At 36.8% G+C, this 26097-nt stretch overlaps 1 protein-coding gene across 7 annotated transcripts in view; it reads right to left on the bottom strand.

Annotated features, from left to right (window-relative positions):
• The window catches only part of DMD (dystrophin), a 1304666-nt gene that overhangs the window by 748859 nt on the left and 529710 nt on the right, over nt 1–26097 (bottom strand). For all 7 annotated transcript variants that reach the window (XM_087759563.1, XM_087759562.1, XM_087759568.1 and 4 more), the window contains 3 exons: nt 20788–20963; nt 8922–9045; nt 2151–2238 (listed from right to left, as the gene is read on the bottom strand). In XM_087759563.1, coding sequence (XP_087615689.1) covers nt 2151–2238; nt 8922–9045; nt 20788–20963 — 388 coding nt within the window. The remainder of the gene's footprint in view (nt 1–2150; nt 2239–8921; nt 9046–20787; nt 20964–26097) is intronic.

Below are 26097 nucleotides of genomic sequence, written 5' to 3'. Positions count from 1 at the left end.
TTGGAAGAAAAGACAAACAGAAAATTTGTTGTATTTAAAAGTATAAAGGCTGAACATGGCAGTTAACTTCCTCTACACTCAAAGCGTAATTTTGAACACCTAGTAAGATATTCCATTTGCAAATTCTTTGTTAAAATCATCTTACAGTTCTCCTCAACTAATGTGAATTATTTAATTCTGCTCTCTACTGCTCCCACCTGCTGGTGATTATGGACTTATTTAACCATTTCATACACTCTTCTCTAAATTGCCTCTGCAGCAGTGGAGTAGCTGAAAGTCCCATAAACATTTTAGGCTTCAAGTCCAGAGGAACAGTTTCTCTTTTCAAAGGAATTGTTTCTTCCCTAAAACCATGGCAAAAAAGGATCTTCATTCTCACACGCAACTAAACTGTCATCCTTGCTAGAATATTCTTGCTACTAAGGCTACCACAATATATAGGATGATACAGAGCTCAGAGCAGTTGATAGGAAATAGATAAAGTCATGCTGGCTTAAGCTAGTCTACCCTGTGCTTGCACCCCAACTGGAAGATGTGCTTCCTAAAAAAAGGTGTGATTTGGGAGATACTGGAAATATTTCTGTGCACATCTAGCAACAGTCGAGATCACAACATCTATAAACCATGAACAAGCATGGATGCATGGACTGAAGGAGAAAAAAAAAGAGAACCTTGAGTTAAAACCACATGACGATTTTTAAGATAGAATGTTAATCTACTTGATACTAGACATGGCAGGTAGTACAGTACCAGAAAAGTAATATATAATGTGCTAGCGAGTTCTGCAACTAAACCCAAAATTAGTCACCAGAAAGTACTATATAATCCAAAGAAATTGAAGCTGGAATTCTTGAGGTGCAAGTCTGCATTTGGCCAAAGGAAGAGTGGGGCACTGCTAAATGTCCTAGACAGATTCCGCCCAAAGTAACAACCTTGATGTGGCAGCACACAAATTTCAAATACTGCCTTCAAAGTCCTGTACAACCAGTTCTCCCAGGCAGAAAACATGTCCAAAAAAATGGACAGATTTTTTTATATGATCAGCCACAAAAAACTGCCCAAATGATTTCAAAGAGGGTGCACATGTTACCAGACTCCCTTCGGTCTATTCACTGAGACTAGGAAGGGAACTCTTGCAACAGTTGTTACAGTAATGATAATTAAATATGCCCGACACATTAAATATGGTCAGTTTTAAAATATTACACTTTCATACTTAAGCGAGATAAACTCAGGATTCCATCAAATTGGTTTAGTGTGGCCACTTAGTACCTCAAACTCAGAGCATTTCATTTTTAGCAATTAAATTCTTGGTTCTTTGTTATAACAATTTAATATAAAATATATGTTCTGAAGCTTAGTGGATTCAACATCTATATTTCTGATAATCATATCAGTATGACAGATGTTGGCCCGTGTTTAATATTTTATTGCAAAGTTAAACATTCTTTAATATCAAGGACAATGGCATGACTTACAATTTTACTTCCACCTACCTTTCTTTGGTTTTTCTTTTTCCCTTAAAAATATGTAAAAGTTCAAAAGAATGACATAAAAGAATATTTTTTTTTAAAAATCAATAATAAAAATAAAAAACTTACAACTAATTTTCTTTTTTAAGAGTTGTATAAGCTTTGACATTTATTATCTTTGAAAAGCCGAATGCCAAAAATCTCTTCCAAAACCCAATAAAATCTTATCTTTTCTATGATACAGAACATTACAGCAATATCTATATTACAAAACATACATTGTATATTATAAGTCAGAAAGCACTTTTTTCAAACTGTTCAGAGTAATGCCTTCAGAGCTTTCTAACTCAGATAAGTTAATGTACCTTCAAAAGCTTAGTATACTCAGAAAATAAGATTACAACTTAAGTCTGCACAGAACAGATTGTTAATATACAGTTCATTACTGTGAGCACATTTTACACACGTTTCTTTTCATGGTACTAAACTGGTAAGAATTTTTTTCTCTTTTCTAATTAACAGATTTAACATTCAGAAATAATAAAAGAAATATAAGGCAATATTACTTTACTGTTCCAGTTAGACAGTACTTGCTAATATAATTCTTGTGATAAATATGAACCTGTGCATTCATCAAATCCCTAAGAAGATTATCTAAATCAACTCCCATGTAATTACCATTCACCATCTGTTCCACCAGGGCCTCAGCTGATCTGCTGGCATCTTGCAGTTTTCTGTACTTCTCAGGCTTTTCTCGCTGGATGGCCTGCAGCATGACAGGAAAGGTGAGTATTTCAACAGAGGGTTTTTGAAGAAGAAAGTAATTAGTCTCAGGGATGTCTTCTGATTTCTTGAGACCATTTAACCTGTCATATTGCCCTGCCAGCCTCCTGATTTGCCATGAAAGCAGCAAGTACCAGATACCATCAGGAAGGGAGTCAGTCATAAAGTCAAATACATAAACTGAGAATCAGAACACAACAGAGTTGACAAACAATACACGTCATTATTTTACAGACAAATAAAAGACATACAAATTAAGAGCTATTCAAAGCCCAATATTTCAGAATAAAAATATATATTCAACAGAAATTCCTTGTGGAGGAATAGATTTGGTCATTTCTCATGCGGCTCCTATTGATAACAGCATGAATTGAGCACGCTAACCAAATCACAGGGTTTCGTAACACATTACAGTGTTGAACCCATATACCATTTGAATGCTTACTTTACTCTTTTGATGTCAAAAAAAAACCCTGTAAAATGCATATTAGATATCTAACTTGTATATCAACATATATAGTATATATCCATATATGAACTACTAAGTAAGAATAAGAATTAACTAGAGAATTAACACAGGCTTCTAGTTATGTATTGTATCTAATACTCTCAATTCACCTTACTGTACTCAAAAGTTTCTCACCCGTGTGCAGACTAGCACTCAGTCTAGCTGGTAATGGCTGGTAAAGGCTAGCTGCTGAAGTTTCAGGATATAGTAGGAATCACCCGATCACCTTGTTTATTTCCACAGTAAAGGTGTATTCTGTGTAACAGCTCTTCAGGTGAAAAGGTTCCTTACAACTGGAAATAAACCTCAGGTAGGTTTCTGAGGTGTCTAAGAATATATTTAGTAGAATAACCTCATACACTTACATGTGAAAATGTTATTTTTCAAATACATTGCTATGCTTAGGAGGAAGTAATATAAACACCTTTAAATAAGCTCTCTTAAAATAACTTTTAAAAGTGTGATGTTTAAAACATCTTCAGTTTAATAAGCAGCAGCTCCCTGGAAGACATTCCCAGCTTGAGGAGACACTCTGAACTTTGAAGAGAGATTGTCAGTTAAATTCACGCATTTCCACAGCCTACTTATAACTTGCATTCATTTGTGTATATAGAAATGGTTAAACAGCAGGCTTCCTAACAATATGCCAAAGCTTTTATCAAACACTTTCAATAATACAATTTTGTAAAAATAAAATATATAAATAAAGGATATTTAGAGAAGAATTAAGGATGGAAATATTTTGGATTTTATAAGCATATCTTTAATATAGAACTAAATTATCACTGAAAGATTACAAAGTTTAGTCCCAATGAGTTAAAGATGACTATATTAACTATTTATAGTTTCTGTAGGTCAATAAAATCTTCTACCATTCCACTGCACAATTGAAATATTTTCCAAATTTAAAAAAAAAAGTCTATTAATTCTCTGCAGAGTTCCAAAATTTCTTATAGAATCTTAATTAATACTACTCTGTCTATAATGCCAGGTATAATAAGCATGAGTCTAACTACTGAGAACTCAAAGGAATCATAAAAACACTAAAATATACTGAAAATAATTTTACTCCGTCTGTGACGCCAGATGTGTAATTATCATGAGTGCAACTGTAATGAGCACAAACGAATCATTAAAAAACCCTAAAATATACTAAAAATTAGCTTTTTAAAATATAAAAATGATATGACATTGAAGCCTGTGGCAGTGAAACCTTCAGTGTCCAGTAATACACTGTGTCCAGAAAAATGTGGATAAATGTCCACCTCTCTCCTGAAAGACTAATGTTTCCAGGTCATAATAGAAAATATAAGCACTATATGTGAAGCCCTTAAAAATAAACATGAAAATTTGGTACATATCAAACTTTCTGTCAATTACTTTTCTCAATTTATTTTTGTGTAATTAGCATATATTATAAAAATGAAGGTTACAGGAAGACACAGGCTTACACACCGAAAGCGCAATGCTAGCCAAAGGAGAAAAAACTGTCCTCTTGGTCATCATACAAAGACATATTACCTGATCTAGGGAGAAAGGAGGAAATTCACCCTAGTTACTTCACTGTCCTAACCACACAGTCCTGCCATTACTCTGTACACAGTGACATTGTTTGCCAAACCTGCAAACTGTGTCTTGGATTTTTAAGCCCCTCAGAAGACGGATTTCCATTAGCACATGTAAAGTGTCTAGAAATGGAGTAGGAGTACAGTAACACCTCTTATTTATCTCTTTGCCTTTGTTTTGTTCATTTTCCCCTTTACTAAAAGGGATAAGACTCTAGATTCAGGTTCATTCATGACACAATTAGGCTGGGATAAGTTTGAAGAGGTTTGTGAAATATTGAAACTCTTAGATTCTGTACATTGTAATGAACACTTTTGATGAAAAGTTATGGTAGCACTTCAAAATATTTCCAAATATATAACTTCCCCTTGTTATGCTCTTTTTGTTTTCTATAAAAGGTTTTTTAGAAAAATACACCAATTTGAGGAAAAAAGTTACCTTTACAGGCTTTGATCCAATCAGGGATTAATTCTCTTTTGGACAATTTTGTAACTGGCAATGCAAATGTATAATAGCCTCGTTTTAACTGATTGAATAACTCTAAAAATTCATCTTTAGCTAAATGCCAGCCAAAGGTGAAGAGGCTATTTTCACAATGCTGAGTGTTTTATTTAACCCTGAGATTTTAGTTGGCAGTTAATGACTTCATGACCTAGAAAACACTGATGATCCGAGGAATTCAGATGTTTTTCATATCAACTCAACATCCTAGAACTCTGTGAAAAGATGCATGGTAGCAGTATTCCCTGACCTCCTGTGACTCTGATCAATTACCCCCCAGGGCAGGAGATGGCAACATTATCATCGCTGGCTCTGACAGTGATTCAGCTTTCAGATATCCAGGCCCAACAAAGCATGTCTGAAAAAAGGTCACTAAAACAAAATGAACAAATGAGAGTCGGGCTTTTGAGAATGCCGAGAGAACAAATTTAATTGTCTAGGGTATCTGACATTTTCCCTTACATCTGTTCCTTATATGATTACCTTTGACTCTGAATTTCTTGGTGTTTCCTCTTCTAACCAAAACTCCTTTCAAGGAGTTTTATTCCCAGTTTATTGATGTATAGTCTCAAATCTGACTTATTATTAATCAGGATTTTCTATCTACCAAGTTTTAATTTTTTGCACCTGAACCTTCATATATTTGAACTTGCAATATTGAAAGCTCATTATGGCTTAAGAAAAACAAAAAAGGCCTGAGTCAGTTAGGTCTGTTTTCAATAAAATATATGTACTAACTGGAGAATGTTAACAGTGTGATGCAGCGTAACGATGTTCACAGCATTAATGTTTGGACGTCTTCATTATTTAGGAGTAGTGTGGCTGTTCCAGAATGGAACTTCTATACTTATGGCATACAGTCTCTCTGGCCAGGTAAGGCAAGTATCTTTCTTTTGTAGCAGGGAAGGACTACAAATATTTTTGCTTCTCCCCAGACATAGGAATGGACTCTTTGTGCATGTCTAATATATTAAATCCATGTAATACATCTGCCAAAGGCTAATTTCCTGCCAGTATCTGAAGAGCAACTGGCTTACCAAACACAGCCAGTGCATTTCATACAGCCTGCTCTTGGCTCTGTCTCCCCCAGATCTCCTCTGAGCTGGGATGGGAGCAGGCTTTTGAACTTGATGAATCATCAATGATGGCAAAAGAGCTTTCCTTGTAGCTGTTGTTTCTGAAGTCTGCGTCCCTCCACCATATAGCAGATATATTCACTATATCAAATGGAAGTGACCCCTCATCCAATAAAAATGATGAGTAGGAGCAAGCTGCCACAACAAGAAAAAGAATCATCCAACTAATAACCTGTCCCCAAAAGAACAGCAGAAAAGAAAGTCATTAGGAAAAGGCCCTAGGAGTCAGCACCTACCATAGGGGACAACAAATGGTAGGTCTGACATCAGACTAGCACAGGTGTTCTGTGCTACACCAATATACATATTGTCATAGAGAGAGAAAACTAAATGATAGCCAGTAAGGGCAAGATGGGACTTCTGCATACATGTGTACATGGTCACATGTACATGCATGTGTAAGTACAACACTGGGGTATGACTATGTACGTCAGCACAATACAATTTTTTTCAATTATCACTAACATGTTTTCCTTTTTGGCATTTCATCTTTTTTATACATCTTCTACAACTTTACTAGAGATTATAACATATTAAAATGCACACTATCTTATTTTCCATTGATCTGAAGCTCATTTTGAGGGAATTAGAAACAAAGAGTGTTAACAAGCAACAATGAAACTGCTCAGATCAATGAACTGGACAGTAATTCCTGCTTTGGCTCCTAGTTTTATGGATGGAGACAGAGACTAGACCAGGAAAAGTCAGGTCAGGACAAGCTTTAAAACCTGGCATTTTAAAAACCTGGGGTTTTTTGCTTTTTTTGAAAAGCATGTGCAAAGACTTCCATTAACTGAAAACCGTTCAACACAGAATCCATGTAGTACTTGTCAAGTGCCATCTTTCAGAGTTCTCTCTATCAAATTAATACATGTAATCAGAATGTTTTCTCCTCTAAAACATCTAGAAACTTCTACATGTAACTTGATTTTATCAATAAAAATGATCATTTTAAAAGCAGTGATACTCCATGAAATTAAAACCAGTCCTGGTCTTTAAAAATATTTTCAATCGTAATGAAGGATATGTGTTCCTTTCTCTTATTTCTATTTAGAGTTACTGGTTTGTCTCAGACCCCTCCTGATACAAAGCAGAGCCTTTTTCTGCGCTACTTTTCAGTAAAGAAGCTGGAAATTGGTTTCTTAACCATCCAGTTATTCAGCTTCCAAGGAGGTCAAAGAAACATCTGAAATATCTCCTGCAGTGTCTTGAATTCAAACTTACAATGCCCATGCACTGGTCAAATTCCACACCTCTTTTCCCTCCCTCCCTCCTTCCTCACCAACCTAAATGAGATCTGAACAAGTGTGGTAGGTAGTGGCCTCCCAGCCCCAATGTTCTTGCTCAGCACCAACAAAGGCAAGGCATGAGCTGCTGGGAATGCCAGCTGGGACCAGAGGAGGGTCTGTGGTTCACCTACCTCCACACCTTTACTTGCAGTGATCACCACCTCCTTGGAAGAAAAGAAAAGAAAGGAGGAGGAAGGTGAACCATGGCTCCTGAATACTTTAATGCTTTTATAAACCCTTAGAAACTGACAAGATAAAGTGGAGCATCATATTGATTAGGGAAACCTGACAGTACAGGTATCCAGCCTAATATGTAGGTCAAGATGAGCTAATTTGCCATCCTTGAAATTGTTATGTTCCTCAAAATGGGAATATATGAAGAGGAGACAGAAACACTTTCTTCTTTTTATTATTCCTCTTTGTTTCTTTTTTTAATTTTATCTACAATGAAGATGGAAGCACTCAGAAAATTAACTGTGTATCTATTTATGTATTAGATGAATCCTATCACCCCAGTTTGGAAGCATTTGAACCCGTCAAATCTTCTCTATATATTTGATCCATTTTGCATATTGTTTATATATATATATTTATGTATATTTCACGTAACATTAAGTGGTGCCATGAACTAAATTCAGGATATTAGTCTAATGGATACTTACTAGCAGTAAGATTATGACAACATTAATAATTAAATTAAAATTATTGCAATAAAAATATGATTTAACATGAAACTTTAAAATATATATTTACAGTCACGAAATTCAGAGTTCCTCAATCTTATCATAGCTGGCTTATGATGGACAAGCAGACAGCGAGAAAAAACAGCAGCAAAACTAATTTCATTACAGTAACTTTGTTCCATCTGTTTGTGTTCTAGGAGTATGTATCACCATATATTTTAATGAAGTTTCATGATATACCATGATACTATAGGAGCTACTTATAAAAAGAACTTGCCTTTCTCTTACTCAGAAAAGACAGGCATTTTTGCGTCTATCTACAAAAATTAAATATGGAAGAAAATTCGTAATAGTTTAGTTTTCAAGGGCTAAATTCAGAGTGTGTGAAAAATATACACAAACACGGCTACTCCTTAAGCAGTGCAGAATCATTCATTTTGCCAAAAGTAGAAAAGAACTGTTTTTGGTTCAGATACTACAATAGAGTTAAAAAAAATATGTGGAGACTGGTGATTTTCATATATATTTTACAGCACTGTAAAAAAGAATTAGATATAGATTTTCTTTAGCATTCACTAAAAGATGACACTTTTCACATCCTTCAATTTATGCATGTATAATGTCAAATTAAGCTCTTAGTATAGAATGATGGTGCGTATTTAAGTAGTAATATATAGGCTTTGATTCAACTTTACCAAAGACTCATGGATCTAGAATACCTTAATTAAATATGAATATGTAAGAACAAAAAAAAAAAAAAAAAAAAAAAAAAAAAAGATATTTGTACTCAGACAGCCTGTGTAGCAATTTTGGTGCCAAAATCTGAAATTTATAGAAATAGCGAGCACTTCTAAATTTCTCTTGTACATATGGACAATCAATGCTTGTCAGCCTACATTTGAACTTATTTAAACTTGGACTTTGAAAGCACTTTGACAAGCTAATACAAACTAACAGACATATATATGAGTACTTTCTCCTACATTGACTCTTTCTCTGAGATCTGAGAGATTGCCTTCCTTTCGATATATTGCAAACTCAGGACTCTGAAGCACTGCTTCTGAGCGGGTCATCCAGCTATGGAGCTCTGTTGTATCTGAATCAAACCTAAGAGACAGAGAAGTGCAGTAAGATATTTCATTTTCACAAGTTTCTGAAGATAGCATTGACAGTAAACATGTTTAACTAGTTGTTTAAACAAGTGAATAAGCAGCAATTTGTCTCAGCAAAAGACAGTTTTAAACCCCCCATATTTCATTAGATAGCTCGTAAAACTATTCACTCTAAAATTTGGAAACATAGAAATACTTTTTCATTTTTAAGACCATAATTTGACAGCTGAAGAGATGCAACAATTTTCACAATAAGGATTCTAATTTCACAAGCTGATGTTTTTGGAAGACATGAAACAAGTAGTTCTCACAGTGAAGAAAATGTATCACAAGTCCTGACGGCTCAGCTGAGGATGTAAGGCCTATCTGGCTCACCAAATGCAGCTTCCATACCTGTAAGATTTCTGTCCCAGCTTGTGCTGATGATATTATGAAGGATGCTCAAGCAGGAAATTTGACCATTAGACAAGAGTCTCTTCAAATTGACTCAAATTTGTTGTAGAATGTAATTACTAATTACTAACAGTAGATTATAATTTTCCTACAGCTAAAACTTTAGAAACTGCAAATTAAGATTTCCAACTCTCTGCATACAATTTTTAACTAGTTTTTACTGTACAGCCGTTTTTCTTACAGTCTGGATTCTCTCATCAACTCCCTTAAAACTGATCTTAATTTTTGTTATCTATTCAGAAGGTAGCAGTTCAAAATGAAGGTTACCATATGCAGATATTTAAATTGCTGATGTATAGAAAAAGCAAACTGTGATTCAGTACCTAATGTAGTTTTTAAAACAAGAGGCTTGAGAATTTTTTTCTCAGTTGTTTTAAACTGCATTCTTGATTGCATTTCTTTATTGCACTATATGTTCTTATATTTATATCTAGTTTATAACTGATGTTCCTTTTGCAGCAATACAATGACAGCAATAGAATAGAAAGACCTAGAAAAAAAGAATCAGTTGTATCTTTCAGTTTGTTTTGTAAATATATGTTGTATCATGTACATACAACTGAAAATCTACTAAAGAGAAGAACTTGAATGACAATTATATCTTTGGAAGAATTAATTCTTTTATAACAATATACTCCGTATTTATAAGAACTAAAATACAAGGATGTAAGGTAAAACGAGGTGCTGCAGAAATCTACATATACAGAAATGAAAACTGAATACTATCAAGAGTTCCATGTTTGATCTAGTATTTATGCCTCCCTTTTCTTCCTTCTCCGCTGTGATCTTTGTGACTCCATTTAACAACATGGTGTGAAAGACTGAGTAATAAATAATGAAAGTAGAAGAAAGAAGAATCACGCACTGTCTTAAACCCAACCCAATATTCTATATTCAAATTATAAACTCTAAGGAATAATGTTGATAAAGCAATTCCCATTAATACTATTTGGACTCTCATTAAACGAGAAAAAATATGATTGTGAAGCAATGCAAGGTGCAGAAATCTTCATTTTATAAAGAATTATAAGTTCAGAGGTGGAAGACAAAAGAAAATTCCCAGATGGTTCAGGCAAACTCTCTGCTGGTACCAGATTCTAATCCCCAAAATCGAACTGCACTGCCAGTTAAGAGCATCCTCCCTCAGCTTTATTTCTGATCCTACATGACATTGAATCAATCGTAAGTCTTGAAATATGTTATCCTCTGTTCTGCATATAAAAACTGCATATTTAATAAATGTTCTCATGAAATTTTAAGACTAGGAGACAGCAAAACTATGAAATCCAGTGTTCCCACATAAAACTAGAATACTGTGTATTCAACAACTTGCAAGCATTAACTGCATATCTAATCCCACTGATTTCAGCAGGAGAATGATGAAAGCCTGTTTTTGCAACTATGACTTAGGACTGTTCAACACATCTTAAAGTAGACGACACCCAATTTTAAAGCTAATAGACTGGATTACAACATAAAAACTATAAAATTCATAGATCTTCCTAATACAATTCTGTATATAAATTATCTGTATTCAAGATCTAATGATGATTGCCACACCTCTGCCAATGTAAGAGCGATCAGTGATGTGAAGTTCTACCACAGTAGTCTCTAGGACAAAAGAGAGCTAGCTCTTGAAGTCCACAGTAAGGAGTACATTAGGTTGGTTAAATTAAAACAGCTGCCTAAGGACTCTTATGTCATTTGACGATTCCTGAGCTACAGGGAAGCCCCCAAATCCAGTGTATATTTTTTTCAAAAAGACAGAGTAGTAATGCTGTACTGCTCTCTGTTTCACACAAGTATCTGGTTCGGGGCTTGTCAGCAACACAGACAAAATGACAAACAAGGGAAGCTGTTTTAACAGTCATGATAGAATTTGGTCAGCCTACAGGTTCTCAGCTATATGGGACTGCCACCCTCTCTACCTTTGGTTCTTCAAACTCAGTAAGCACTGTATAAACCAGTTCCCCAAAATTAGCAGCCCAGGTTAGGGAAAGTGTTGCCACTCCCTGTTGCCAACATGCTCTCCATTCCCCACTCTCCTCGTGGTCAGCAACTGTATAGGCAAAGTACACAAGAAAGTAATAACCACTTCATGGTCATTGACCCCACCTAGGGGTGCTGATTGACAGCCAGCTGAATATGAGCCAGCAGTGTGCTCAGGTGGCCAAGAGAGCCAATGGCATCCTGGCTTGTATCAGGAACAGTGTGGCCAGCAGCACCAGGGAAGTGATCGTCCCCCTGTACTCAGCACTGGTGAGGCTGCACCTCAAATACTGTGTTCATTTTTGGGCCCCTCACTACAAGACAGACATTGAGGTGCTGGAGCATGTCCAAAGAAGGGCAACAAAGCTGGTGAAGGGTCTAGAGCACAAGTCTTATGAGGAGCAGCTGAGGGAGCTGGGGTTGTTTAGCCTGGAGAAAAGAGACTGAGGGGAGACCTTATCACTCTCTACAACGACCTGAAAGGAGGTTGTAGTGAGGTGAGGGTCTGTCTCTTCTCCCAGGCAACAAGCAATAGGACTAGAGGAAACAGCCTCAAGTTGAGGCAGGGGAGATTTCTGTTGGATATTAGGAAAAAATTCTTCACTAAAAGGGTAGTCAGGCATTGGAACAGGCTGTCTAGGGAAGCGGTTGAGTTCCCATCCCTGGAGGTATTTAAAAGACAGGTAGATGTGGTGCTTAGAGACATGGTTTAGTGGTGGACTTGGCAGTGCTAGTTTAATGGTTGGACTTGATGATCTTAAAGGTCTTTTCCAACCTAAACCTAATTCTATGATTCTTTCACCTTACATAAATCTATAGCTAAAGCTGTCTCTCTTACTGCTGTCAGCTATTGTGGCAACAAGGATGTTTTAGAGCACTGGCATAAAGCAGCAGTAAACTGAAGAAGACCACAGAACATCAGACATCTGATAACAATGAAGACTAGTTTACCAGTCCCTCAGTACCAAACTCCCTTGACTGCAGGCAAAATTGTATTACTTCTGGTGTTCACACCATTCTCAAGTTGCAGGTAAGTAGGGCCACAGAGACCAACTTTCTGAAGAATAGTCTGGTATTAGCCTGGTATAGGATGGAAATTGACAGAGCAAAATGTTTACCAGTGATCATTTCTTCATTTCTTAAACAAAAGGACTTAGCCCCTGCCTCTGCAACATCCTCCCTGGAAGAGAAATGGGAGAATTTGGGACAGTTTTGATAGTACAACAAAATAATCAGGAACACATCCCATGGCCCAGAGATTCGTCAGATGGTGGTAAGCATCTTGACAGAGCTGATCTCAGATAACAGATTGCTCTGTCACTTGCCATTTCTTCTGGCGATAAATATAACTCCACAAACAAAGCCTCCTGCCCAAAAAAGGGGCTATAAAGAGGGGGCAGAAAAGGATTAAAAGACATGAAAGTTAATTCTAAGTAGCTTTTTGCAGCACATAAATATCCTTAACAAAGAGTTTTTTCAACTACCTTGGGAAAAAAAAAAATATTCTTTTATGTTCGTCTTGTATAAAACCAGGAAATACAGGTAGAATATGGCATTTAATCATTCCACTATGATGACTGGACATTTCCTTTCTGAGCACAGCTGCAGTTACAGACTATATTAATTCTAGATCGATATCAAAGGATCAATACAGTCTTTAAATCTAAGTACATCAATACTTTTGACATAAAAAAGTAATGCAATATCACCTTTCTGACCCAATAAAGTTGAGTGCATGTAGAATTTGTTAAAATAAATCTATGGAAGACACTAAAACCAAATCACTTGAGACAATTGCTCTAAATAATTACCTTACTGTAAGGTGCACATTGGTTTTCTCCCCACCTAAAAATTCAATCTGCAGCAGAGGATTTATTCTTTATGCAGCACTCATGGTTTAGTTTTCCAATTAGTCTTTCCTTCTGCTATTCCACAAGAGAGATACTATCTTTTACTGCTCTCAGTGCCCTCTCTCTACAGGCCAGCACATGTCAGCTGAGTTCAAATACAGTCTCTCTTTTTACTCCAGAGCATGTTTGAAAAACCATCTTCACATTTTTAATCTATATCATTCAAACTTTCATGGAAGTCCCCCACAAATTGATTTTCTGGATCATGCTAAGCCATATGCCCACTTCAGATTCCCACTCAAAGCTTTCTTGCTGAGATCACCACATGTACTTGTTCAAAAATGGTTCCTTGTTCTAGCTTTCCCTTCCTTTTCTGTATTAAATACATGATAAGCCTTACCTTTAAGGCATTTCACAACTTAGTTGCATTTTGTTTTTCTCTTTTTGTGCAAGGAATTTCTAACCCAAATACCCAGCAGAGCATGATACTCAAGTCCTACTACAAGCCTCCTATCTAATCAAATACCTCTGGCAACCACTAAGTAGCAGCAAGTGTTAATTTATTTATATTTTGCAGTAAAAACAAATGCCATTTTTATTAATAATCAAAGGGCTGACTGACTATAATCCTTCCATCTGCACAATATACCTTATAAAGGCCTGTTGTGGTTCTCAGTCAATATCATCTAGCGAAAGACAATGGTACATTTTAAAATCATAATTTTGCCTTTTTTTTTTTTTTTACACACACTGCCACGGTAAGATGATGACAGTGAAGTAATGTGCATGCACCGACCTTCCACATATTTTATACAAGTAACGTGAATGTTGTACAAGGTCATATAGGAACACAAGTTGTGAAGTACTCTGCTGTAATGGGGCCATCACGGTGTATAATCTTTTCTCTAAATTGAATGAATTTCATCTTGAAACTGCTACTGTGTTACTGCTGCCATGACTAGACAGTGGTATCAGGACTTCGTTCTTTCAACAGATAGAAACTGCCTCACAATTTCCTTTACTCATCTGTTTTTTCCTTCCCTCCCCAAACAAAACCACACTGGGCATGTCACCACTGTGTATCTTGGGCAGACATAAGACCATTTGCCTACACATTGAGCTGGCAGGGAATGACACAACTCTGATCCAAGAACGACATTACTGAATTACTGCATTTCCATGGCTGGACTGAAATGCCCAGCTCACCAGTGGTGTTCCTCAGCTTGTACCTCTTCATTGCCTAGAACATGTCAAAGAATAACTTTGCAGTATACAATGCCCATTGGTGGAATTATTCTGCGATGAACTAATTCCCTGTCTTCCTCCTCTATACTTATAGCTGATGAACCATTAGTTGATAGTCATCTTCTAATTTCTCATATTTAAGCAAATTACTTACAGCTAAGGCAAATGAAAATCTAGAGGTTGTTGCAGAGTATGTTCATTAACACCATTTGCCTTCAGCAGAAAGCCAGTGGCTAGAGATGCAAAGCAGTTTTAAATCCAGCCATCATGCCTTCCAGTGAGTGCCAACTGGTACCACTCCTATAATATAGGAAGTAATTTCAGACACTGAAGATGAAGAATAATATATATTCTTAGTTTATTTGTCACTATGCCATTTCTCACATCACAAATAGGATAAAGGGTTAAAAACTAATGAGCGCTAAGAAGTTATAAAGTGTCCATGTTTACAGACTTCGACATACCCCATACCTCCTCTTACACTCTAACTGAAAATGTTTATAAATGATTCCTCCTGTAAACAACAGAAAACTATCCTGTTCTGTCTCAGTCACCTTCTCCTTTCCTCTGGTATTGGCTACACAGATACAACACTGAAACCAAAGACGACCAGGAAAATTTAAGACATTACTTTCCTCTTTTTCGATTTGCTAAGTAATGTTAGATAAAAATACAAGAGCAAAAGATGCATATCAATAAGAGGATAAAGGTCAAACAGCCCAACGGAATTCCTGTAAAAGTGCTAAACAATCAGCATTTACTTCTGACTAATATAATTCATTGGACAGCAATGGGCTATTTGAAACAAAAGCTATCAAAAAGCCACTTTGAATAAGTCATTATAATTTTTTCTTTGATATATTTTTCTACAAAAATCCAATCTTTCTAAGTAATGAAGCATTAGACTCCCAAACATAATAATTTTCAAAGAAATGAAGGCTACTCTCTTAAAAAAATTATGTTAAAACTTGTTAAATGAAGAAAACACTAGATGGAGCAACTACCCTATTTTAACATGCCTTTCTCTGCAAAGGGCATAAAGTCTCTTTCAAATCTCAAGACTAACATTATATCCATAATAAGGTTATGACAAATAGACTTTCCTTGGAAACATTAGGAAGTATGTACAAAGTTATTTACTAAATAGCAAAGAAGGGTATCTTTGGACATTATTCAAGAACATTAATATTACAAATATGTTTAAATTAAATGTTAAGCAGCTCTAACCTGTTTGCTACTTAAAAACCTACCGTGAACAGAGTAACTTTCAGATTTTTCTATGCTACACAACTGACCTGTTCTTCCCAGAATACGTAAATACCATGAAAACAAAAATGTTACCTTGCAACCTTTTGTCCCATTCATAGTTTTTTTTTGTCCTAATATTTCAGCTATGTTACATTTATCTCTAGTCCTAATGCCTAATACATACTTTCCAGACCTTTATTATACAGCTCCAGGTATTTTTTCCTTCTCAGTTTCAGATTAATTCCTTTGGGAAAAGGAGCTTTCCTATGACCAGTAACAGAACTTAGCACATGCCTGAATTATTCTGACATTTTGAAGCACTACTTTTGAGGTAGTTTTAGATTTTTTTGGCGGGTGGAGGGGGAAGAAAAAAAAAGAAGTCATATGCTTCTTATCTCTGCTTTCCACCACTTATGGTAAAAAGTTGCTTTAGGAGGCAAGAAAAATCAACATCATCTTTCCTATGCATTTATGCCACAGTGAAATGGGGCAATGGAAATGTGACATTCACTCCTGTGTATGCTATTGGTCTACAAGTCAAATCGCTTTTCTCAATTTCTTCAGTATAAATGGAGACTGTCATACTTCTAATCCTTCCAAACCACTTGGAAATGTAAAAATAAAAAAACATTCTAAAATGCTTAACGCTTCACTCTTAGACATCCATTGTTTCTCCTCAGCTAAGTAGCTGGAGACCATACTCTTACACAGTCCACTAATGCAATATTCACAGATTAGCCAAACTGCTCTTTCTTCCTCCTTGAAACTAAGCACCTAGTAATTCACGCTGCAGGTGCAGTGCATCTTTAAGACATCATCTAGTCTTTCTAAAACATTTAGATCACAGGAAAGCAAATCTACAGCACAAATCTTTCCAAACATGTGCCAATGGAGCCTGATGCATCTATTTCAGGCACTCTTTTACAGCAACAACGCTGACTAAAGCTTGAGAACAGACGAAAGAAGCTGACAAAACCTGGAAGCATTATTCAAAAAAAGCCCCAACCCCCAATGTGCCTTTCCCCCCATGGCCCCAAAAATACCAGGCAAGAGCATTCAGTGTGTTGTATTGTGACTGCAGAAAGCAGCCAACACAATCTGGTTATGCACCTTCAGAAGCTTCCGGCAAGCATTCAACAATTGCTGGGTTTTTTTTAATCAAAAAAAAACTAAGCAGTATAGAATCATCAGCTCTTAGTCATTAAGTGCTCAGGGAAAATTTTGAACATTAACACACACACATACAATATAGAACAATGTAGAAGAGGTAGGTTAAGAACCCCCATTCTCTTAGTTTATTTCAAAACCCAAAAGCTATGCAGTACTATGGCTTTGTTTGTCCTTGGGTGTAGGTACAATGAAATATACACAAAAAAACCTGAAAGATTGGGCAGCCATTAATAGACCCCAAAAATAACTGACTGACTGCTTGGGAATACAGCCATGAGGTTCTCCCAGCAAAAAAGCATTGATGAAAAAGGTGCCTAGTCACTAACGCACATAGACATTTTAGCTGAGCATCCAAATTTTAAGATGAGTTTTCTTCTCCCATTGTTATGCTTATGTTCAGTATAAATTTAATATGCTGGAGAAAGACAATAGCATACTGTCAAATGTATTAGTTTCTAAAACTGCATTTTTATGTTTTAATAAAAGCAGGCACAATAACCATTATTCTAAGCTAAAACTCCTTCCCTGAAGTTTCCTCTCAAAGTGCTTCTCTGAAGCTATTGACTGGTCCTCCTGCTCTGGAACACCGACTTGGATGTTCTAGACAGGAAAGGTACATAGTCTTTTTTTTTTTTCTGTTCAGTTAGAAATGCCAAAAAAATTATCTAAATGGAAAAATGTTGCCTTCAGATAATATAACCATCATTCATCCTGCTGCACAGCTGTGAACATTTCTAACATCATTTACTTTGCACATTAACATATTGTAGGTCCACTCACAGGTATTCAGTGAACAGTCATACTGAACTGGTTCTCATATGATGGTACGATTGCATTGTTAAAACAAATCTAGTATCTCCTGCACACAAAACAATATTCCAGCTACTTATCATAGAACCATAGAATCATAGAATCGTGAAGGTTGGAAAAGACCCTTAAGATCAAGTCCAACCGTTCACCTAACACTGCCAAGTCCATCTATACCATGTCCTCGAGCACCACATCTCTCCATTCTTTAAATACCTTCAGGGATGGAGACTCAACCACTTCCCTGGGTAGCCTGTTCCAATGCCTGACCACCCTTTCGGTGAAGAAGTTTTTCCTAACATCCAACCTAAACTTCCCCTGGCGCAGCTTGAGGTCATTTCCTCTCGTCCTGTTGCTTGTTACTAGGGAGAGACCGACCCCCACCTCGCTACAACCTCCTTTCAGGTAGCTGTAGAGAGCAATAAGGTCTGCCCTCAGCCTCCTCTTCTCCAGATTGAACAACACCAGCTCCCTCAGCTGCTCCTCATAAGACTTGTGCTCTAGACCCTTCACCAGCTTTGTTGCCCTTCTCCGGACACGCTCCAGCACCTCAATGTCCTTCTTGTAGTGAGGGGCCCAAAACTGAACACAGAACTCGAGGTGCGGCCTCACCAGTGCCAAGTACAGGGGCACTATCACCTCCCTGGTCCTGCTGGCCACACTATTCCTGATACAAGCCAGGATGCTATTGGCCTTCCTGGCCACCTGGGCACACTGCTGGCTCATGTTCAGGTGGCTGTCAACCAACACCCCCAGGTCCTTTTCAGTCAGGCAGCTCTCCAGCCACTCCTCCCCTAGCCTGTAGCGTTGCATGGGGTTGTTGTGACCCAAGGGCAGGACCTGGCACTTAGCCTTGTTGAACCTCATACAGTTGGCCCCGGCCCAACAATCCAGCCTGTCCAGGTCCCTCTGCAGGGCCTTCCTGCCCTCCAGCAGATCGACACTTCCACCCAACTTGGTGTCATCTGCAAACTTACTGACCACATTAAAGTGTATTAAACAATGAACTCCCTTCTTCCTGCTAGAATTCAGCTTGCTTTCCTACCAGATCAAAATAAAAATCTGATCTGTGCAGCAATGAAAAGGACTCTCATTTTAAGTATATATAAGAAACCACAACTTATTCAATTATCTAAAGTCATCCTAGACAAAGACTGAGAACTACAGATTGTTCCAAGGTTCATATCTTGATTCTTATCCAAAAGTTAAAAAGAACTTATATGTTGAATGAATATCTTTTAGATAGTATAAAACATAAATCAAAATCTTTCAAAGCCTAGTATGCAATGGTATAAAACATTAACACGCTGTAAATTTGGTAGCAGATTGGCCAATAATATAGCTGCAGGCAATCATACTCTCCAATTTGATAACATATCCTATTTTCTGTACAAGGATCTATCAAATTTATATATATCCTTGCTAGTTGTAATGCTTTAGACAGACAACAGCTAAAACACTTAAAGAAATTATAAATCTCAGCTTGTATAAAATGAGGCATTTCTGAACATAAACAGTTCCTATAATCCGGCTAATTCCTGCCCTCTGGTAAATTCCTCACATGATGACTTAGAAGTCTATAGTCTGCTGTACCCTGCCAATTTTACTCTCAGTACTAAGGCAAATCAAAAGAATACAAGCAAGAAGGAAAACATAGACTAATATTACTGTTCTGGTTTTGGCTGGGATAGAGTTAGTTTTCTTTGTAGTAGCTAGTATGAGGCTATGTTTTGGATTTGTTCTGAAAACAGTGTTGATAATTCAGGGATGTTTTTGTTACTGCTGAGCACTGCTTACACAGCGTCAAGGCCTTTTCTGCTCCTCACCCCACCGCACCAGCGAGTGGGCTGGGGGTGCACAAGGAGCTGGGAGGGGACACAGCTGGGACAGCTGACCCCAATTGACCAAAGGGCTATTCCACACCATATGACATCATGCTCAGCATATAAAGCTGGGGGAAGAAGGAGGAACGGAGGGACGTTGGGACTGATGGCATTTGTCTTCCCAAGTAACCGTTACACGTGACGGAGCCCTGCTTTCCTGCAGATGGCTGAACACCTGCCTGCCGATGGGAAGTAGTGAATGAATGCCTTGTTTTGCTTTGCTTGTGTGTGCGGCTTTTGCTTTACTTATTAAACTGTCTTTATCTCAACCCATGAGTTTTCTCCCTTTTACCCTTCCAATTCTCTCCCCCACCCCACCTGGGGGGAGTGAGTGAGCAGCTGTGTGGGGCTTAGTTGCCAGCTGGGGTTAAACCACGACACCAAAACAAACATTACAATGAGTGTTTGAAGTCTATCTTTTTAGCATCTTATTCAGAAATTTCATGCTTGGGCCAATTCTACTTGAACTCATCAGAAATTTTTCTTGTGACTTTAATAAGTGTTCAGTATTAGTAAAAAATCCCTTGTCACTTGCACTTTGAGTTACACAGGAAAAAATCTGAAGAAAATGATATTGCACGTTTCACCAAATATTAACTCTGCCTCTGCAGAACTGTTATTTCTACTGCTGATCCACAAGCCAGAAAGAATACAACTTGAACTTTAGAAACCAGTCAATATCTGCACTACTAGTATTCTAACTATTAAAAAATTCCTTAATTCCTTCTAAAGAATGTAAAAAGCTGAGAACTAAGGGAATGCTTCTTGTCTTTCAAGTTTCAAGACTACAGTCAAGTGGGACCCCCACAATGCTATACATAAGGATTTCTACTGACTGTAATTACTATCGCAATGGTATTGACTTAATGATTAACATTCTGTACTGCAAAACAGTTGGACTAGAAGCATAAAAAAATCCACAACTCATCCTGAGTAAAGAAAGATAATAATCAATTGGTACCTTAATAGAGAACAGAAATATAATTTTAATCTTAAAAAAGTATACAGCAAGCTATTGCAGTCAAATGACTACTTGTGCATTCTCATGCAAACTTGATCAGTATTCTCTCCCCATCTCTTGATGATTCTCACCTCTTCCTAATTTCTGAATCCACAAGGAGTTGCCTCTTTTTGTGGGGTGGAGGTGGTGGGAGTTCCTCTTTAGCATGCTTAACCAGGATTTGTTCTCTTGTGGTCACCATAGTTACAGTTTCCATTACAGTTGTCTGTGTTAGTGATGTCTGAGTGGTAGTGACAGCCTGCGAAATCTGTGAGAAGTATTAAAACAGAGGTCACACATTGTTTGAAAGACTTCAGTAAAGACTGTTTGGAGTAGCAATAGAAAATAATGAGAAACTGCTCCTGTCTGATCATAGGCTGACTTGCAGAAAAAAATAGCACTATATGCAACTCAAATCAAATTGTTTTATCTGACTCATGCTGTGTGAACAAGATATCTGCAGAAGCCAATATCAAAAGATCCTAAACAGAATGAACTTATGGCTCCCTCTGAATCATGCTGAATGAAGAAAAGAAATGAATGGCCAATTTTATGAGGGAATTGAATGATAGCAAATACATAAAATGTTACTATTGCTGTATGTTACTCTGCCTCCATTCTGATGATTTATTCCTTGAGAAGTAATAAAGGCATGGTAATGGCACTAAATAACCAATTGTTATTTTCACCATTTATAATAATTTTCAAACTAGAATGTAATTCATCACAACCTACTTGCACAAAAGGGCAGTTAGCTTTCTGTCAGGAAATCTTAAATTAGAAAACATGCACTAGAAAGCAAATTAATTTGCATCAGTGTTATTCCATAATTAAAAACTAATGTTAAGGCGTCATAACAGATACTAATACACATAATATGTAACACTGTAAACACTACCAATCTAATGCATTTGACTTTGCCTAGTAATAGGAAAACAAACCCTTCATATAGTTCAGCTGCATAAAAAAAATAAAAAGGAATGATGAGTGTGAGAAATATTTTCTTCTCATATTTTTTTTGAAAGATAATGGTTGTACTTGCCCTGCCCATTTATATTTGTTTCTATATAACACCAAACTACAAACTTCCCACTTAAACATGGGCAGCTGTTCTTAAGTCCCTTAACTCATGAGAAATAGGTCACTTCGTTTTTTGGTTCTGTCAGGTGATAGCTCATTTGCCAAAATGCTCTAGTTACAGCTCCAGTGACCACCTCACAGTTTAGGGGCCGTGAAATGGAAAATAAAAGGAAGAAGTTATACCAGGAGCCAGAAAAGCTGTGCTGCAGGAAAAATAGAAGAGCCTTGCTTCTTTGTTTATTGCCAATGTGCAAGAATTAGAAAGACTTTCCAATTCAGTGACAGGAATGCCAGTATTTAAAATTCCATGAAACTATATACACATACATAAACAATCTATTAGTTCTTGCATCAGAAACTCCGTAAGAGTACTGAGTTACCTTAGTTATTGAGACATTAGTGTTTCTATAAACAATCGAAAAGAAACGTACCAGGTAATTAACTACAAATTCCTTTCCCACAATACTTTCTTATATTGAAAAAATAGAGTGAGAAGGAAAGGGCTATACTGTTAGCAACCCACCTCTTCTCAGCAGGCAACACCAAAAAAGCTAAAAAAACCTTGAAAAAAACCAAGTTTCTGCCAAAATTGCCATATCTGTCACATGGTCTTCAAAACAAAAAAGTGTTCTTGCTCTTTGTCCAGTCTGCCAGTAAAAGTGATGAGTAGGAAAGTCCATCACCACTGTAATTTTGGCAGTCTTTCTTAAGGCAGTCAGCTCAGCGCTATGCTTCCCCCTCTAGAAATGACCAGCTGTCTAGGCTTTACAGTAGAATCTGGACTACTCAGAAGACTCAGAATTTTGTAAAATTAAGATTCAAAGCAGAATTTTTTTTTAATCTCTGGATTAATTATGTCAATTGGAGTAAGCTGCTTGTGAATTGCAGGGATTTAACTAACATATGAACTACATAACTTTTTGGAAGACAAAAACACCCAGTTGACTTTTTAATCATTACAATATTATGTATTAATACTCTTGTTTTAGTTCCCTCAACAAGGTGTATTGACTTTGATATTTTCAACTACAGAAATCATGACAATAATAATGAAATGTTTCCATATAGTTTTACTAAAATTTTATACAGTGTTCTTTTCAATTTTGTTTTTAATTAATTTTATTTTGGGGCAGAAAGGAAAAGCAAATTAAAGCTTCTGGGGTCTAGGGTTCTATGAAATTTGAGGATAACACCTGATGTCATCTTTCCTTGGGTTGACTCTGTAGCTAAGGACATTCCAAATAATTGCCTGCTTCTTATATACAGTTTTGGGTATAGTCTCCCTTTCCTCTTCTCACAAAATTCTTATTACACTCGGTTTTATCAAAAAATCAATTACAGGATGATGTTTCTGACACCCAAGGTCATATCCTGTCATGTTTCCATTTGCCAATCAATACCAGGGTACAGTTTACAGAGAAGGTGTAAAACAGAATAAACCACAGCTAGGGCACTGTAGGAGTCATCTGCAGCATACTACCAATTTTACAGGAGTAATAGTTTCAGCTGGTGACTGGGAACAGTGCTTCAAAAGCAGGCAGTGCAATTATCATATGCTCAGAGCAGTCAAGTCACAATGCTGTGGGGGGTAATGATTTACATGTCAAAACAGTAAAGAAGTATTTTTCATGCTTAATCAATAGGAGTGGAGGTTAAAGACTATATACTTCAAAAGGAGAATGGAGATGTGAATTTCATGTTCATAATCATTCTAATTAGAGTCTAGGTAAGACTAAAAGGTACTGAAGATTACACTGCAGTGTAACTGTGCAAGATGAAACTGGTTCACATTTAAAGAGTGCACACTCTTTAGAGGGTAAGGGAAATTCCTTAAAATTCAAGGTATTACTAAAAAGGAAGTAGCTTTTATTAGCTTCCCTGGCAAAAACAAAACAAAACAAACCACAACAAAAAACAAGACACCTCTTAAATCTAATAACTGGTGTGTTTAATGTATTATTCAAAGACGGTCCAAATAATGACAGTATAGTTTCCTCATCCCTCTAAGTTCCTGACAAACAAATATGAATCTGAAAAGAGGCGAAACAGTCTAGGCCTTTAACCCACCAGAAAATCATATGGAAAGTACTAAGGTAATGCACGAGGCTGCACATTAAAAGGCTTTCAAAATACAATGCTTGTCTGCAGTTTCACATCAGCAAGCTCATCTCGGAAACATGTTAAACCTCATCTCTTTTCAGAGTGGACAAATTTAAATCTTCCTTTTCATCCTCTACAGGCAAACATATGTACAATGTGTGTTTAGCACTTCAGTAGTTTTATGGCATTTTATTTCTCTTTTATACGGCAGCCTACCTTTAATGCCATCATTTATTACTGCCTTTGGAAGTGCCCTCAGTCCTGATAAACTCATAATTTTCCTTAACACTCACTTTTGGAGCTGTCATCTGTTCTTTGATGAAATGTATGTATGTGAATGGGGAAGTTCAGATGAGGAATGGTGTTTTCTTTAGTTTGGGAAGGTTTTCAGTACAATTTAGTGAAGCATAATGAACTCACCAAAGGTGGATTTAGAGTTTCTAAAAGTTAGGCATCTACTCTAAGCAAGTTGTCCTTGTCCTTGTTTCCACTGCATCATCAAGAAAGGAAAGTTGACATTTTCATGATGAGGACAAACTGCTTTCTAAAAGGTCTCTCTCACCCTTGTCATCCACTCATTTGCAGCAGAAGCTTCAAACATGAGTTCAGATTAGATGTTTAAATTCAGCAGCAATGAATTCAGCTAACTGTGGGAGACTCACATTCTAGTTTCTGCACTTTTCCTTTGGGATATAAACTGCTTCCTATGTCTAGCTGGAGAATCAGCTTTGAACTGAGGCTGAGGGTATCTCTTCTATTTAATTTCTTATTTTGTTAACAAGCTAATCAGTTAGTGACACTTAGTAAGAGAGGGAGAGGAAATAACTAATGACAGAATGTAAGTATGAAGGTACTATGAGAATTATTAATGAATGGAATAAAGTTGATTTTGAAGACAATATCTAAGTTTGGGAAAAAAAAGTTCATTTTCTGCTATATTTTAGTGACGAAATGCTGTATTTGTCACTCTCTTCCAACTCCCCTCCTCCCCAGTTCATGATTAGAGAGAATAATTAGATCTTTTAGAGGCATTTTTTCTTGCAGTCTAAATGTGCTCTGTAATGAATATATGTATAAATCCCACTAACATTATCTGCCCTGCCTAGATAGAAACACATGGCAAAAAGTACACCAGCAGTATTTCACAAAGGACACACCTAAACTGTGTAACAGTGCCTTAGGAAGCAGTCCTTCAGTTAGCACTGAATGTGCAATGTCTCCAGAATTTGAAGCAATATGCCCACAACAGCATACCAATTCTGTGCCAAGCAAAGTAGCTTCTCCTTGGAGGAAAAGCTTATCAGCTGAAGTGTACTGCTATGATAAGACAGTTACATTGTTTTGGGAATTCAAACCATCTCCCACCTGTGCTGCTTTATGATGTGTGGATGTACAGCCTCAGGATTGCTCACTTCATGAGGAAGCTATCTTTTCTGTAATCTAAGTTCCGTTTTCAAAACTAGTATCTCCTTTTAGGATCAATCAACAATCTAAATAACTCTTGAACACTTTAGAGTGACTTACTAACTTCTTCAAATCATGTGACCCTAGCCATCCCAAATTAAAAATGCATCTCTGGATTTTCCTCTGCATTGAAACAACAGGTTTCCTACAGCAAATATACAAGAGTTAAATTTGCAACTGTTATAAATGCTGTGTAACACAAACTGGTTTTGCCTTCTATTACTAAATGAAGTTGTATCCTTTCCCCATTTTCTTCTCTTCTGTTTTCCGAAACTGATTTTTCCAGCTTCAGCTACACAAGAAACTGTATCAAAGAGCAAACTAAAAGATTAAGGTATGAGTTGGAAGCAAGGTTACTCAGAGTTATTCAGTTCACTACAGGAAGCACAGCAGCTTTCATGTAAGTACCCAAACAAAAGTTCGTAGAAGCATTAGTATAGAGCAATAAAAAAGTGACGGTCAAGGGAACTGAATCAAACTGGCCAGAACGATGAGAGGTTCACCTCTGAGAGGACAGAGATGCATGCAGTAATAACATTCTGCTGTGTGTTATTAAAAAGTCTTAATGTCCATTTCCATTTCACCAGTCATGCAACGATAGCACAAAAATAACTCAATATTAATGAGATGATGAAAGGGAAAAAAGTGAGCTGATTTGGGTTTAAATCCAATAAAAAAAGAGATGCTGGCAGATGGCTAGGAAAAATAAATGGATATGTTTCCAATACTACACCAGAACACTGATTTTTGTTCTACAC

This window comes from Nipponia nippon, unplaced genomic scaffold (genome assembly GCF_047370975.1).
Source record: "Nipponia nippon isolate SJK-2023a ecotype South Korea unplaced genomic scaffold, ASM4737097v1 scaffold_2, whole genome shotgun sequence".
NCBI lineage: Eukaryota > Metazoa > Chordata > Aves > Pelecaniformes > Threskiornithidae > Nipponia > Nipponia nippon.
Note: the sequence above shows the minus strand (reverse complement) of the source record. Positions and strands in the feature narration are given on the sequence as shown.